The 15,678-nt window shown below is 36.2% G+C and overlaps 5 protein-coding genes across 5 annotated transcripts; 1 reads left to right on the top strand and 4 right to left on the bottom strand.

The window, feature by feature from the left end:
- Positions 1 to 237: 237 nt before the first annotated feature.
- Positions 238 to 11,333, bottom strand: LOC6651379 (tubulin polyglutamylase TTLL13). Its single transcript, XM_002072943.4, has 5 exons — positions 11,039 to 11,333; positions 3,717 to 3,762; positions 2,833 to 3,612; positions 2,537 to 2,750; positions 238 to 2,478 (listed from the first exon to the last, which is right to left on the bottom strand). Exons 2-5 carry the CDS (start codon positions 3,752 to 3,754, stop codon positions 727 to 729), a joined length of 2,784 nt encoding a protein of 927 aa, XP_002072979.2. The 5' UTR covers positions 3,755 to 3,762; positions 11,039 to 11,333; the 3' UTR covers positions 238 to 726.
- Positions 5,243 to 9,320, bottom strand: LOC6651378 (uncharacterized protein CG7065). The gene is made up of 2 exons (XM_023180648.2): positions 9,046 to 9,320; positions 5,243 to 8,523 (listed from the first exon to the last, which is right to left on the bottom strand). Exons 1-2 carry the CDS (start codon positions 9,318 to 9,320, stop codon positions 5,595 to 5,597), a joined length of 3,204 nt encoding a protein of 1,067 aa, XP_023036416.2. The 3' UTR covers positions 5,243 to 5,594.
- A 506-nt stretch (positions 11,334 to 11,839) lies between the features above and the next one.
- LOC6651377 (plasminogen activator inhibitor 1 RNA-binding protein) lies at positions 11,840 to 13,580 on the top strand. The gene is made up of 3 exons (XM_002072941.4): positions 11,840 to 11,867; positions 11,942 to 12,478; positions 12,685 to 13,580. The coding sequence occupies exons 2-3, from the start codon at positions 11,974 to 11,976 to the stop codon at positions 13,308 to 13,310; spliced, it is 1,131 nt and encodes a 376-aa protein (XP_002072977.1). The 5' UTR covers positions 11,840 to 11,867; positions 11,942 to 11,973; the 3' UTR covers positions 13,311 to 13,580.
- On the bottom strand, positions 13,567 to 15,202 carry LOC6651376 (molybdopterin synthase catalytic subunit). The gene is made up of 5 exons (XM_002072940.4): positions 15,074 to 15,202; positions 14,709 to 15,015; positions 14,335 to 14,628; positions 13,866 to 14,131; positions 13,567 to 13,796 (listed from the first exon to the last, which is right to left on the bottom strand). Exons 1-5 carry the CDS (start codon positions 15,200 to 15,202, stop codon positions 13,674 to 13,676), a joined length of 1,119 nt encoding a protein of 372 aa, XP_002072976.1. The 3' UTR covers positions 13,567 to 13,673.
- A 14-nt stretch (positions 15,203 to 15,216) lies between these two features.
- On the bottom strand, positions 15,217 to 15,514 carry LOC26530258 (molybdopterin synthase sulfur carrier subunit). The gene has a single exon (XM_015177015.3). The coding sequence runs from the start codon at positions 15,472 to 15,474 to the stop codon at positions 15,217 to 15,219; it is 258 nt and encodes an 85-aa protein (XP_015032501.1). The 5' UTR covers positions 15,475 to 15,514.
- Positions 15,515 to 15,678: the final 164 nt, after the last annotated feature.

Here is a 15,678-nt window from a genome sequence, read left to right as displayed (position 1 = left end):
TTTGTTGGTTGAATGATATTCAACGCAGGGAATTATATAGACAGTAACTAAATATTAAATTTAACCACTATGTAACCAAATTAAAGAGTGTCCTTTGTTATGTACAACATATAAGTATGCTAACATATGTCGACAGATTTCCCCAATACGTCTCCAAGTACGGTAAAACTCATGGATTATCTATTAGAAGAAACATCAAAATATTACTATAAATCTAAAAACAAAAAGCAGTTCACATTATGTAAACAAAAGTATGTTAAGACTTTTATTTAATCATTTAAAATTTGTATAATATAAATATTTGAAAAAATAATTTGTGCATATCTAATTTTTCATTTGAGGCTTTCCATTTCGCATGTCTTTGGCGTAAATATGGTTTTTTTTTATTTGTAAATATTAAAAGCTTTGGTTAATGCATTTTAGGAAAATAGAATAATTAAGTATTTCTTACAAATTATTTCATACTGTATTTAAGGCAGTTATTTAGAAGCTTGTATATATAAATATTTTGTAGATGTTTTGAGTATGTATGTTTTGTGTATATGAAGTAGTTATTGATCGTTGTATGACTTAGATTTTGTTGCTGTATTAATGTCATCCGGCCTAATTGCGTGGAATTTTGATTTAAAATTAATTTAGATTACAATAAATAAATAAATTAGCTAAATATATTATATTAAAATCTGACTCGAAAACAATGTTCGATTAATTAATTAAGTTACTGATTTAGAATCTTCTTGTGCTCTTGGACCTTATCGAATTATCTTGTACATTTTCACAATCTTTATCGTAATTCTTAAAATAGCCATCATACTTGCTGATTTCCCTTGGCATTCCAGATGATGATACCATGGCAGGAAGTGCACGCAAAAATCCGTGCAAACCGCATGGAATTGGTGGCGTCGGTGGCACCGACAAGCCACATCGATTATATAAAAATGGCATTATCCCAGTGACATTTGTGTGCAAAGTTAGCACCGCCTCTAAATCTGATTCCTGTGCATGAATTAAAAACTCATTGTAGGAACTACTTGGTATCATTCCAAAATGATCGAAGGAATCCACATATGCTTCAGTGTCTCTCTTATATAATTCAAGAAAGTCTCCAAGCAGTTTGGCAACCATTGCAGATCGTGCTTTGCTAATTACTTTTATGGTTTGTGCATTTCGAAACAAAACTGGTGGCTTGACAGCTCCTCCAAATTTGTTTAAAAATTTGAGTATTATTTTTTCGTGACTATCCTTTGGTTCTTGTGTTAACCGCCTTAAGACTGACTCTAAATACAAACTAAATGTTTGTCGAGCCTGAAATTGTGTCAACTCAGAGCCATTGGAAATCTTTATAAGTAATTGCTTTCGTAACTTTCGGCCTTCTTCTTCGCATTTGGGTACAATTACTTTCTTCACAAAGGGTATTTCAGCATCGGTTTCTAGGGCACGTTCATATTGTTGGACACGATTTTCTTGAAAATTATCCTCTTTGGTGCACCTTGGATCCTGACAGTATAAATTTGAGTGCAGCATTTGGTTATAATTGTGCTGCATAACAAGAGTTTGGAATGTTTGTCCTTGCACATTTGGTGTGGAAATTGGAATGCCATTCGAGGAATCTAGAAAATTGCCATATCGTTGCATTGTGTCATCCGTCGGAAATATGCGAACAAATCCGCCGCGACGTGAATACTGTAAGCGAGCATTACGTAAAATACGCTGCTCTTCCATAGTTAAATTAGCAAAACTGTTGGCTCCTTTCTTTTTCGATTTCTTTGAAGCAGTCGAGTCCGTGGAATCAGTTCTCCTCTGACAACTTGTACTACGAAATCGTGTCCATTTGCTATCTAAATGCGATCTCATTTCTGGACTATACGCCGGAATGCCAACGCAAGTGAGGAGATCTGCAATTAGACAGGCTTTTACTTTCGTATCCAATGGACTATCCACACCCATTGATGGTGAAAGATTCACTTCTAATAGCCAAGGTTTTAGCGCATTATCGATTAATATGTCAAAGCCATAAAGCTCAAAACAGTTGTTACTGCTGGGTACAAACATTCGGCATGCGGAAATAATTGTTTGTGCACAGGCGAGAATAGCCTTTATTATTAAATCTTCAATATTTAGCATCAGCAGATGAGTATCACAACCCTGAAGTTTGAGGTGCCTTAACAATGCTGACAGTGTCCATTTGTGGCCAACATCCTCATCCTGAGCATCCGAAGATCGTATATAATCGGAATGGTATTTATTGATACTATAGTTGCATAGATGCATACATGGATTCCATAGGTTATCCGCATCTCTATCGTATCGAACAGTGGCCAATCTAACGATTCCCTCTTCATAAAGGTATACAATCAATGGATCAAAAGATGTAACCAATACATAGACTCGCAAATCACATTTATGACCATCGATGCAAAGCGGATCTACAATATATTTTGATACCAACACTTGCTCATCCTGGGGAATTTGATCGGGCTGTAAATATTTTATAATTTAGCATTTCATTTGATGCTTGTTATTTATCAATTCTTACCGAATTGACAATAAATATTCCTCGACCTCTGCTTGAGGCTGCTGGCTTCACTATCCACGGACCTCGATACTTGTTATGCGCTATTAATAAATCCCGGTATTCCAGAGGTAGAATAAACGATTGAGGTACAATATCAAAATGCCTCATTCCCCGCAAATGCTGCATTCTTTCAATATTTTTGTAGAGTCTATCCTTTCGGGTCAACTCGTATGATCTAAATAGAAAGCAACGGGTTAGTTTAAAGTAATCTGTTGTATTTAATATTATAGGTAATAGTTGAATATTTTTTAACTCACCTCGGAAAATGGTTAACTCTTTGGTAAGGCGACAAATGTCTTAAAGTATCTAGTTTCATGTGTACTCCAGTCCATAGTAAATTGAAGTTTGTTTCTCCCTGAACTTCTGTAAGGCCATGCACGTTAAATATCTTTCTTAATAGTTTCGTTTCAGTTTGTATAAATTTATATGTGATTTTTAGCTTATGGGCAGGCATATGTGTTCCACACTCGTTGTCCTCCTCACTGGATATTTCCGGGTCCTCCTCACTTCTATTTAGAATCGAATTGCCTTCATCGCCCATTGAGGAACTATAACCACTTTCCTTATTCAAGTCTAGCTCCATTTTTTTCTGCCGTAACCGAGGATTGTTTTCATTGTTTTGCGATGATTCATCTCCATCACTTGAGATAGATGTATCGCTCGACGAGAGGTCGTGATGATGTATCTTTTTATTTGCATTTTGTTTAACTGGCTCTTCAATTAGTTTGCAATTCAATGGATTTCTTACAGAAACATAAATCTTTCTGGGTGCTGAACCTTTTAGTGTTGCATTACTACCAGACGATTGGGGTGCAATAGCTAGTGGCGTCTCGTCTTGGCAATTGACTACTGTTGCCGCTGGATCTGATGTTTTATGGCTTTCGGAATCAGTAGTTTTTACTGATTGTGTTTCTGATAAAGTCTTGCGAGTCTTTGGATTTAGAATATTGGTTCGAAAAACTAATACTGCATCGCGAGAGCCCAATTTACCACTTGTAATCCATTCATTTTGATTTTTATACTCATAAATTTTAGGTCTGAAAATAATTGGGAAATTTTATTTTATATTCAATTACAAGATATTTGGGATATGTCCCGACAGTTGCTAATGGCCCCCTTTATAACTGGGTTGGCAACTTACGCTGTAGTTGTGTGTGCTTCACATAACGAAGAAAGCATGACGTAGTCTGAAAATAAAACAAACAATAACAATTATTTTTATATTTATATTAGTATAGCACCCAACAGGTCCCACCAGTTCGCTTTAGTCCTTTAGCACAGTAAAGGATAGAAAAGGCTGATACTTGGTTTGATTTGAGCATCTCTTTTACAGTAGATTGTAGATCCTAGCGATTTCACGATGGATTTTTTCTTTATATCCGTATGATTCTAAATGTGTATCTAAGCGTGCAGGTACAATGCACTCTAAAATTTCATTCCTTGCAAATCAACATCGTACGGGGTGTAGTAGTAGGAGTTCTCCAGATAGACTTCCATGTAATCCTTTCCTAATCAGTAGACACAACTTAAATGTTAGTCTATGGTATTGACAGATACGTATGTATATTTTAAAGTTTCATTCACAGTCCATCCAATGCAATGAGGTATCGGCACGTGTCCTCCATGTAGTCAAGTTTTAAGTGACCTTCCTTCTTTGAAGCAGTGAAACTACTGGTAAAATATCCAAAAAGTTAAATTTGAACATACCGAACATTATACCCATGTATGTATATTTCTTATCTTGTCTCCATTACCAAGTAACAGTGTCAAAAACTTTTCGTATATATTTCTATATTGGGAAATAATTTGTTTATGACACCTGCTCTGAAATTGCCTCTTAATTGGTGGTGGTTGTTTCTATGGTAGCCAATGTTTTTTTTTTAGAAAAGATTTACACCTATTAATCATATTCTATCCAGGCAAAGCTCAACAAAATTGTCGTTAGACTATAAAATTATTCTTAACTTGAGTACTAGAATGACTAGAATTTAGAGAATTGACTTCTCATTGATACTTAAAATATAACAGAAAGCCTATTAATATTTTGCATTAATAAAATGTATAATTTTTTTATTTTAATTTATCACAATAGCAGCTTAAAGGGAAGTCAAAACATTGGTTTGCATAGAAACAGACATCATGAACAGGATATAAACATTTTTTTTCTGTCTATTAATGCCATTAGAACCTAATACATGGGTATAGCAGACTTGAGATGGATTTGACAAATCAGATTCAGCCGTTTAGCAGAAAGTTTGTTTTTCGTCCTTGATGCATTTAGTGTATTTCCTTTCCTTGTTCGTCAGTTTTATTTTAATTGTTACAATAACTATCTAATCACATCCAAGAGCTTGAAATATGAATTTAACAATGCGTTTAAACTTTCTTTAGCTATTGTTTTTAATGTAATATATATACATTTATTTTCATCTTCATTCCATAAATCTATTAATTTGTTGTGCATTTATTCATTATATCTATATATGTTTACATATATGCTTACATCAAAGCAGTTTATTTGCGTTTCAATATTTCTAAATACTAGAGTACAAAAAATTAAAAAGCATATATCTACATTTCTGTCGGATCTTTAGAAATTCACAAGTTGATCCGATCAATTCTACACTTAACTAGATACGAATAATATCAAAGAAAACAAAAAACAAATTAGTTTGACATTCCCGTAGAATCTTTATTCTACACATGTTTATATTCTAAATATATGTATATATGTATATATATATAAGACAGATTGTGATTTCTGAGTTTTTTGTACGGTTAATGTTTATATGGCTTATAATTAATTACAAATGTATTAAACTCCTGTTTCGCATGTACCAAAAGTGACAGTGCTTTTAGGTAAATAGTATTTTTTTGGAAAAGTATATTCTCTCGTTGTAAAACATACTAATATTTAATTACCAATTCAATATGTACTAGACATAATGAATTTGCAAATCCGAAAAGGGACGTTCCTTTTAAACGTTCAACATCTCGTCCAGTCCAGAGTCCATATTGTCTATGGAATCCTTTTTGATCCAAAATTACTGTTATAGGAATTGGAGGAGTTGTAATAGGGCAGCATATCCGCGTTACTTCTCATGGAGTTGGGTGTGTTCATCGAAAATTGGCCACCACCGTCAGTCTTCTGATAAGGGTTGTACATATTGGATCCAACGTCTTGCTGATTGTTGTTGTTGTTGCCGTAATTGCCCATTAGATTAGAGTTATTATAGTTTGTGTTATTCATGCGAGCCACATTTGCAGATAAATAATTTCCACTTGCTGGGAAATTACTCATCACATTAGAGCCGCCTCCATAGAAAGATCCTCCGGAACCGTCTACATTACTATTATTACTATTGCCATAGTAATTTGGAGCAAGCAATAATCCCTGGTACGGCATCGGAGCAGTATTCTGAATATTCCGGGTATTGTCGTAGGAAATATGCTCTTGATAATTAACAACAGGTGTAGGATTGTTGTTGTTTGGTTTCTCAGTCACATCCGATCGCTGGTTATTTACTGAATTGTTGAACGTTTCCAAATCATTTGTTGCATTACCTTCCAGACGTTTCTTCTTTTCAATCATCGAATAAACTTGTATTATTTGTTGAAGTTGTTCTCGATTAATTGATGTTTTTCCCTGGGATGTTATTGTGGAAGCCAATTTGGCAGCCAATTCGGTTTTATCCATCGAGCTTTCAATTTGAATTGGCCTCCCATGGGAGGTGGAACTTGGATTTTCACGATTATCAGATATATCTGGTTGCAATTGCTTGCGTAGATTAATATGGGGATCTCCGGATGGACGATGCAAATTCATGTCGTTATTTGGCGACTTTCGAATCATTCGTGGAACAGTTTTCAATAACAAATTAGTATCGTTGATAGCACGTTTGATGGCACGTTCCTTATTGGCATCTAATATTTTGGAAATTACAAGACCAGTGAACTTTTCTTTGGCCGTTTCCAGAAGAGCACAATTCTCGTGGGTGAGTATTAACGAATTAAGCTTATCTGGATGAACCTTTTGTGTTTGCAATGCTTTGGCCAACATTTCCGTAATGTGGGGTCCCAAACTACCCAAATTATCCTCCATTGCAGTTAGAAGGCGAAGTACATGAATGACATTCACTCTTGGAGGTTCATCTTCTTCCTCATCGGGTTTGTCCTCCATAGGACTTACTCTATCCGGGACACTTTGTGTTGTGTGAACGTGATACTTTGGATTTGGTAAATTATCGTTAGTCATCGGTAAGCACAATCTCTCGCGACATTTGATTTTAATATTCTCGACATCTTGATTGTAGAGTTCCTCAATGCGCGCATTAAAGAATAGAACCCATTCATTTTGATAGTTATAAGTGCGATGGTTAATGCCAGCAGAAATAAGTTCATCCTTACGTCTTTTCCAGAATTTTTGCCACTCCTCCTGATACTGGGGATGCTCTTCAGGATCACCTTTGTATAGCTCAAAAAACACGTTAAGTTCACGAACCTTTTGATCAACCATATGACGGTATGCCTGCCAAATGTCTCCCTCTCTTAAGGGTGACAGTGAGCGACGTTCAACATTCCATTGTGAGGATAACGAACGCCTTCTCTTTCTTTCCATTGATGTGGATCTAGAACGATGACGTTTGGAGCCACGATTCTGGCTCCTTTGATCCTGAGATTGTCCATGTTCGTTGTGTCTCAAAAAGTTTTCGACCATACGTTTGTGTGTCTCATCGTCGACCATCATCTCCATAGAATTTTGCTCTGGGAAGTTGTTATAGTTATTATTGGGAATGCTGCTGTTTGGATCATAATATGGTAGACCTTGATAATGAGTGTGCATAAAGTGTGGATCTGTGTTTATGACATAATTTGCAGGTGGTGGTTCTTGAACGACTCGTTTATTAGCATTTTCTATTAGAGCATCAACTTCTTGGGCATCAACAACATGTATAAATGAGGGACCCATCATTTCGGATGAATGTTTTCGATTGAGAGCTTTTGCAACAATATTTGCCTTATTCTTTTGGTATGTATAGTCATAGCATAAGAAGGCAGATCCTCGGCCATGATGCTTTTCAATGGCAATGGCCAGTTTCTTTAAGATCGGCACCAACACTTTGCATACCTTGTGTTCTGGCACATTCACCATATACTGTCGATATTGAGCCATGGCTGTGGGGAAATGTTTCTCACAATATTTCAGCATATGATTGTAACCGACTAGATGGCATTGCATCGCAGCCTGATCAGTGGTGACATCACAAAGGCTGCATTGATATCTAGGATTGCGTTCATTCAAGGTTTTGACTATTTTAATGACATATTCTACTCCTAAAACTCCCACAATTTCATTAGGATTCGGTTTAGATTCAAATACGGCTACTTGACGCTCGCCTGTAGATTTACTTTGGTTCTTTCGGCTATCACCGCCACTGACAGAAGTTATGGCGGGTATTAATACACGATTCCGTTCATTTCTATCCGACCGAGATTTAGTTGTCTTCTCAGAACGTCCTTGCGAAGTTGAAGGCGATTCTTCTGCTAATATTCTGGTATCACTTGGCGCCTCTGGATCTGTATCATCAAGTGAAATTACTTCTATTTGATCAGTACTTGTCTCTGTTTTATCTGAGTTAATGCTTAGAAGTTTTGCGAGTGGAACACATGTAATCCCTGTTTTGCTTGCATCTGCTCCTGCGAGTGGATTTTTAACAATCTCTGGAATTTTTTCACCTCTGTTTGCTTTAGAATCACGAGTTTTATCTTCTGAATTTCCCGGACGTTGTGATTTAATGGCCGAATTGTCGCCACTTTGCTTATTAGTTGTAGTTTGAGTTTTTGAGTTTAAAGGGTTAGCTACTATTTCATTGCTTTGCGTATTTTTTTGATTGGATGAAGAGTTGTTGTTATGTTTATCAGATATTTTTGTGTTTGTTGGTTTTTTATTGTTGCTGTTGTTGCTGATGCTGCTGCTGTTATTATTGTTTTTAGCTTTAGTGTCGGTATTTGTTGGTTTTATTTGAGATTTGTTTGCTCCCCCCGATTTACTTCCACTTGAATTTGACTCCGATGTCTTCTGTTGTGATTCACTTACTTTTGGTTTACTTGGAGTAGAAGATGAAGCAGTTTTATTGGAATTGTGCGCTTCCTTCACTTCGGGATTACTTGTAGATGAAGTTTTTGCCGTAATCGAAGCATTTTTATTTTTTATTTCAACCGATTTTGTGTTTACCGAATTATTTTCTGATGTTGCAGATTCAGCATTTTTCGCATTAGATTTGGTTTCCACGGCTCCTACAACTGTTGCCTGTGGAGATGGTTTTACAGATGGTTTAGCAGCAGTTGCCTGTGGAGATGGCTTGGGAGTTGGTTTCGTAGATGATTCAATGGGCGGTCTTGTTGTCTTTGGATTGATGTTTTTATTGAATTGATTTTTCATTTTGTTTAATGTTAATTGTCTAACTGACTCCATATTGGCGTTATGCCGCTTACCACTAAGGTGGCTAAATAAGTTTTTATCCCCATACTGAACTACATTGCAAACATTGCAGTGATACAACTTTTTGTTTTTGTCGTCGCCAAGTGTGATCATCTTTTGCCATTTCTCGTGTTGCATGCAACGAAACTCGAGATTCAGAACTTCCTCCAAGGATATTGTTGATAACATATCCAGAAATTTTCTGCCGTCTATTATTGATGCCGGCGTCGACTTCGAGTTGTTGTTTATATTTTTGTTAGCCATTTTAGATTTGCTATGCCAACAAACAATAAACGATGAGATGGACCCTAGTGATTATCTCTGCATGTGGCTCGCAATAATTTTTTAATATTTTTTTTTTTTTGATTTTGCAAATTTATAGTTTTGTAGTTATTTATATTTATCTATCGATACATTCAGAACGCTATAAAATTAGAGGAAAAAAAAACTTTTTTATATTTACATTGTATATTAAAAAAAGGCAAAATCCAAAACACACAACTAGATATACTACAAAAATTACCATTGGGTTTTTATTGAGACGGTTCCAAAGCGAATATAATTCTTTCTGAAGGTCTATAAAATTACTTTTATAAGGCATTAGTAAAACGCAGACGGTATGAATTTGAAGCAGATTAAGGCTACTTTAAATGCAGGGAAAGGATAGTATACTTCTAGATTTTAATGCCGTCACCAGCCAAAAATTAAACAGGGACTATGCTTAAAATATCCTTTTTTTGTCTGAATATAATCGAAGTGTGCCAATCTGTATATTTTATTTGCATAAATATTCTCTATGTATTAGCTATTGAAGCTTGAACATAACACATAAGGATATATCCAGAGCAACTCCAGGCGAACTGAAATTTAAACATAATATTACACAAATATTTGTTTATATTTTCCAAGTTCGTCCCTGGATACGCTTGGACGGCTCTAAAGAAAAAATCATATTGATATTTTGACCACTAAGGGTGGATTAGATCTCATTATTTGACACCAAACGAATATTTTGTCTATTTACTCACAATGAGTTTTAAAAAATATTCGTTCGTTTAATACAAATTTGGGTGGAAGAATTAAATGGGTAAATTTAATTCGTTGCTTTGAACTTTAAGGCTTCTTTTAACCTTTTGTTTGTCCATGATTGACATTTGCTATAAGTAGATATTTGAAGTATGTATATATCCAAAAACATCGTGTGACCAAAATAAAACTATCGTTCTTCCAAACAAAAATTTAACGGGTTATACTACTAGGACAATTTGCATAAACTGCGGCAAAAATCCTCATCATTGAGTCATTTGATTTGTGTGGCTTTCGGCAATTGCATTTAATGTTATACGGAAACCATTAACTGCACAAATTTGGAGCATTTTGCCTCTCCAAATAGAAAACTTAGTCGGGCATGACAAAATTCAGTCGGCTATCAAGGCCGATCCAAGTATATAGACATCGTAAATGGGGTTGGATGTGTTTTTTTTCACCTCGCAAAAAAAAAAAGTTTTAATATTAGTAAATTAAATTAGAGTTATGTAGAGCAGTATGTACATATATACCGTACCTCCACTGGTATTTACAGATTGTATGTAACTCTATTGGTTTGTTCCATATCCTACTACATTTGCATAGATGTACGTACATACATATGTATATGTATTGCTGTTGAAACGTATGTAATTATGCGTGACACACAAGCCTACATATATACACACATACATATGTCGTTATATATGTGCATACAGTAAAAGTATCACGCAGGAATTGAATATGGTTGGAAACGCGTGTAGCGCATGAGGTCATGCATTACCATATCGATTTTTAAATGTTTATAACTGTAAATATATGCATATCTCACACACATGCATACACACACACGTGCGAATTCCTATTTATGTATGTATGCTTCTAAGCCTTTTGATTTAAATTAGAGTTGCCACTAAAGAAAGCAAAATTGTTTGCAGTTTTACGCTTTAACTTACCGGCACAATGAGAAAGTTGATTATCTGCTGGAAAATCAATTGCCACGAGCGGAAGTAGGAGTAGAATGTCACCCCGCTCCAAAGACCAAGCAAGTACTTCACGATACTGATTTGCTTTCCTGATGATGGTTATGTTATGCTAGGATCTTGCACACGTTGGTTGAATTCACAATAACGAGAAGACTACGTGCAATTTCAAATTAAATTTATTACTTGCATTAGGCCGAAGACGGACTGAAAATTTCGACAACACTCGACTGAACAAAATCTCCAATAAGTTTTGTCAGTGCTGTTAAATGTCAATTATGAATTGAAAATTTAGAGACGGACTGGCGGCGATATTTTATCGCTTATCATGCATTTTATCTACATACTGCATTTCCACTATAAATATTTGCAGCAACTGGTTCATTGCATTCACAAAGGTTGTTAAAAAATAAAGCATTTATAATACGAATTATTTCATAGTTCATATTAAATATAATACTAAAAAACGACTTTTTCGCTTAATTTTTCTTAATATTAACCTGGGGACAAAAAAGCGGATATGATGAAAGATCATATAAAGTATAAAAATAAGTAAAATAAAATGAATAATTAAAGGCTTATGAAAATTCAGCTTCTGTGGATTAAAACAAAATGCATAGCTTAAATAAAATGTGCGTCATATATTTACAACAGATTTCAAGACGCAATTGAAGTGAACTAGTTTAGAGGTTCACACTGGATAGCATTTCGATATTTTTCAGGATTTGGTATTTTGTCAAATATAGGATAAAAGTTAAGACGCGTTAAGCCATTTTCTCATTCCTTTCTCCATGAAATGACTGTAAGTATTCCGTTTCGAATTTCTTGCTCTAAATACATCGAAAACTAATCCTAATAAAGCATTGTCATCCTTAGGTTAGCGTTTAATTTTGAGTATTGCTTAAATCATGGACAGTTCAGGAAATAATCGTTATGAGTTATTGTTTATGGACGATGACGCTGGAGCTCCAGTCGTGCCAGTGGCCATAAATGCCGGTGCCGGCGCTGGCAACGAGAAAAAGAAAACTGAACGCCCGGCCACTGTACAACAGAAGAAGAGCAAGCCTGAAAAGGAGAATAAGCCAATTGTGCCAAATAATAAGACGAATGCACCAGTTAAAGCTGGCACCAATGTGCCAAAGGCAAAGTTGCCGGCGCCTGTTGGTGGACAAGTGATACGCAACAAAAATGCTGTATCAAACGGACAAGCCGGTGAACCACGCACCATGAGAGGCAACAACCGCGGTAATTTCCGCGATAATAACCAATCAGGTGGCGGGGAATTCGGCAATGAGTTGCCCCAACGTCAATTCCGTGATCGCGAAAATCGCGGTGGGCCGGCACCACGTTTCCGCAATGGTGAAAAATTCGGAAAGCGCGAATTTGATCGTCAGTCAGGTTCCGATAAAACAGGTAAATAAATAAATTGACGCGCTTTTTCTGCTATATCTACATATGCATTGCCTTTACGTTTTATATGTATTTTGTGACCTTTAAATGGCGGTCACAAATTACATTACCCTTGATTATGCCCAATTTTATGAGATAAAGTTGTATTATCTTGTTTATGATAAAATTATAGTTTGTTAATATTTGAATGAATTTTTGGTGTTTTGCAGGCATCAAGGCAGTGGATAAACGTGAAGGCGGTGGTGCACATAACTGGGGCTCTGCCAAACAGGACATTGAAGATATTAAAACTGGTGAATCAGCCCCAGTGGTGGACAAGGATGACTCGGCAAATGAACAATCTGGCGAACCTGCTAACAACACACTGGAAGAAGAGGAAGCCAAGCAAATGACTCTTGACGAATGGAAGGCTCTTACTGATAAGCGTGCTAAGCCCAATTACAATCTACGCAAGGCCGGCGAAGGTGTTGACAACTCGGAATGGAAGAAGATGGTCGTATTGAACAAAAAGAAGGAATCCAATAGTGAGGACGAATTTGAATATGATCCATCAATGTATCCTCAGCGTGTGGGACGTCTTCAGCGTATTGTGGATATTCAATTTAACTTCAATGACGGTCGCAAAGGTGGTTTCCGTAAGGGCCCTCGTGGACCCGGTGGGCCTGGCCCGCGCGGACCCGGAGGTCCTCGCTCCGACTTTGGTCCTAACAACAACAACACCGGATTTGAGCGACAAGCACCAGTGGCCGGAGCTAATAAGTTCGGAGATAAACGTCGTCCAGGTGGCAAACCATTGAAGGTTGATGACGAAGATCAATTCCCCACTCTTTCCTAAGCAACCTAGACACCATACCCTGTCTGCTATACCCCATAAATATTTTGGGTATTGCATATTTCTGGAGGAGTTCCTAAAACTCCTTTTTGGTTTTTCTACACGGTGTCTGTGTTGCTTGACATTCAATTACTAAAATAGTCAGCCATGCTAACTCATATTCCTTAGACTTAAACATTTTGAATTTTCCATCATTTATGCATTTAAATATTAACTATTGAAAATAGTTTGGAATGTTGATGAAACAAATATACATCATTTATAGAAACTAAATGAATTTCTCGTTTATTTTCATTATAACTGGAATTATACTTCAATTAATAACTTTAATTTATCAAAAATAATTTATACATTAATATAAACCCGCTAACTTCCGGTTTCATCCTTGAAACTTTTTAGAAGGTTATTTAATTCTTCAGCACAGTAGATTTTTCTTTTAAGTCTTTTCGGACTCGGTTCTTCAGAATCTGGCTGCTTTAAATTATTTGTCTTTGGATGAAAAATAAAGATAAGTATACAAGTTTCCTGAAATTAATAAAGAATATCAAAAATACTTACAAAGTGATTGTATTCAGGAGATGTCGACTCTAACAACAAGATGCGATTTTCAACCTGCTTTAATCGACTTAACAAACTTTGATTATTTGCGCTTAGGCCCATATATGACTCTATAGTTCTCAAACGATTATTGGCCAAATCGTTTTGCACTTGTCCACTTGGATCACAGGAGCTTTCACTCGATCCCATTAGCTTGTTTAGCTCTTGGGCATAGTTTGGTCTCAAATGCATTTGCTGGGGTCCACTTTTATTGTTGACACGACGTACTGTAATAGAGATTGTGATAAATACAAGCATACTTGATAACGATCCATCTAAAAAGGTGTCTATTTACAATGCACTCGAGAAAACTTTCTAAGAATTTTTTGATACTGTCTAGAATAATCAATCTGGCACCCTTTGTGGCAAAGTTTCCCCCGAAATAGTCTGCCATGGGGTAACCGCCTAAATCATAGACATTGGAATATACCTTTGAGATGGCAATTGGATTGTTCTTGCTTAATTACAGCCCCTTGGGTTCGGGCACAAGAGACTTCAGCTTCTTCGTTGTTTAATACATGAGGAAGGCTTTGATTTTGGGTAAAATCCCTTACATTGAGCATATTTATTTCCATTCGCTTTCTCCTAACGAAACATTCGACACGCTTGCTTAATTCGTCATCATGAACTCTAATTTGTACTAGTTTATCCGATATATTTTCATTCTGTTTTTCAATTTTGCATGTGGCGAAATTAAAACGATTCGATGTGACCTGAGAATGTTCTGAAAATTGTAGATATATTTATGTATAAAACATTGTATTAACAATTGATATGTAAAAGTTCATGCAGCTCTCTTCTTACTGGGTCGCAGGGACTCTTTATTTTCCTTCCACTGGGCAGGGTCATCGCCTTCATACAATTCCTTTTTCCATATGGGAACCCGAGTTTTCAATTGATCCACCGCAAGCGACACCGATTCCAAAGCTGATAACCGATGAGGGGCCGAGGTGGCAATGACAACACTAGCCTCGCCAACCGGGACTGAACCGAGCCGATGATATATGACAATATGCTTCAGATCAGGCCATTTTGCACGTAAATCCGTGCAAATGGTTTTCATTTCTTTAATTGCCATTGGCTCATATGCTTCGTATTCCAACGATAATACCTGAAATTTCAGTATTAAAATTTAAATGGAACTTTAATTGAACTGTGCACACCATTACCTTTTTTCCTTCGAACGAATCACGCGTTGTGCCCACAAATACCGAAGATGCTCCGCATCCTGGATCGCCTAATAATGTGTAAAGAGTTGTAATGTCAAGGGGGCTTGATATTAATTCAATGTGATCCATATTGTTTAAGCTCCTTAGCCTCCACTGATTGGCGGAATTATAGCAATTTCGTCTCCTTTCTTTAATACTATGCGATCGTTAAGGTTTTCGATATATACTTCGTTGAGAGCAAGAATAATGTTGTCCTTAATAGAAGTTAAGTCAAACTTCTCGACAAGTTTTTCGAGCAATTCCGAAGCCAGTATTTCCGATGGTACGTTGATTGTTGCTGTCGAGGTTTTAGCTAATTCACGGCACTTGGCAAACAACAGCACGTGCACATCTACACTCATCCTTGTTCAATAATTAAAAGATAATAATATAATATTTCACCAGATCTCAGCAGTGTGACCGTCTGCAAAATCAATTTAAGTTTGCTATCTACATTTGTAAAACAGTGATGGGCACGTGACAAAATTTGAAGCACGAAAACGATGAATATTAAGCAATAAATTATAACGCATTTATATCTTTTAATGAATGAAAGCCTTAGCTGG

Source organism: Drosophila willistoni, chromosome 3R (genome assembly GCF_018902025.1).
Source record: "Drosophila willistoni isolate 14030-0811.24 chromosome 3R, UCI_dwil_1.1, whole genome shotgun sequence".
In the NCBI taxonomy this organism is placed as follows: domain Eukaryota; kingdom Metazoa; phylum Arthropoda; class Insecta; order Diptera; family Drosophilidae; genus Drosophila; species Drosophila willistoni.
This window is presented reverse-complemented; position numbering and strand designations above follow the sequence as displayed.

Coding starts and splice junctions, on each gene's coding strand:
- LOC6651379 (XM_002072943.4), bottom strand. CDS start 3,754: ATGCTTTCTTCGTTATGTGAAGCACACACAACTACAGC. Junction 2,751..2,832: donor AGAGTTAACCATTTTCCGAG/GTGAGTTAAAAA, acceptor CTTTCTATTTAG/ATCATACGAGTTGACCCGAA. Junction 2,479..2,536: donor GAATATTTATTGTCAATTCG/GTAAGAATTGAT, acceptor AAATATTTACAG/CCCGATCAAATTCCCCAGGA.
- LOC6651378 (XM_023180648.2), bottom strand. CDS start 9,320: ATGGCTAACAAAAATATAAACAACAACTCGAAGTCGACGCCGGCATCA. Junction 8,524..9,045: donor CGGCATAACGCCAATATGGA/GTCAGTTAGACA, acceptor CAACAGCAACAA/TAAAAAACCAACAAACACAA.
- LOC6651377 (XM_002072941.4), top strand. CDS start 11,974: ATGGACAGTTCAGGAAATAATCGTTATGAGTTATTGTTTATGGACGAT. Junction 12,479..12,684: donor GTCAGGTTCCGATAAAACAG/GTAAATAAATAA, acceptor GGTGTTTTGCAG/GCATCAAGGCAGTGGATAAA.
- LOC6651376 (XM_002072940.4), bottom strand. CDS start 15,202: ATGGATCACATTGAATTAATATCAAGCCCCCTTGACATTACAACTCTT. Junction 14,629..14,708: donor TAAAGAGTCCCTGCGACCCA/GTAAGAAGAGAG, acceptor TACAATTTTCAG/AACATTCTCAGGTCACATCG. Junction 13,797..13,865: donor CTCCTGAATACAATCACTTT/GTAAGTATTTTT, acceptor TTTCATCCAAAG/ACAAATAATTTAAAGCAGCC.
- LOC26530258 (XM_015177015.3), bottom strand. CDS start 15,474: ATGAGTGTAGATGTGCACGTGCTGTTGTTTGCCAAGTGCCGTGAATTA.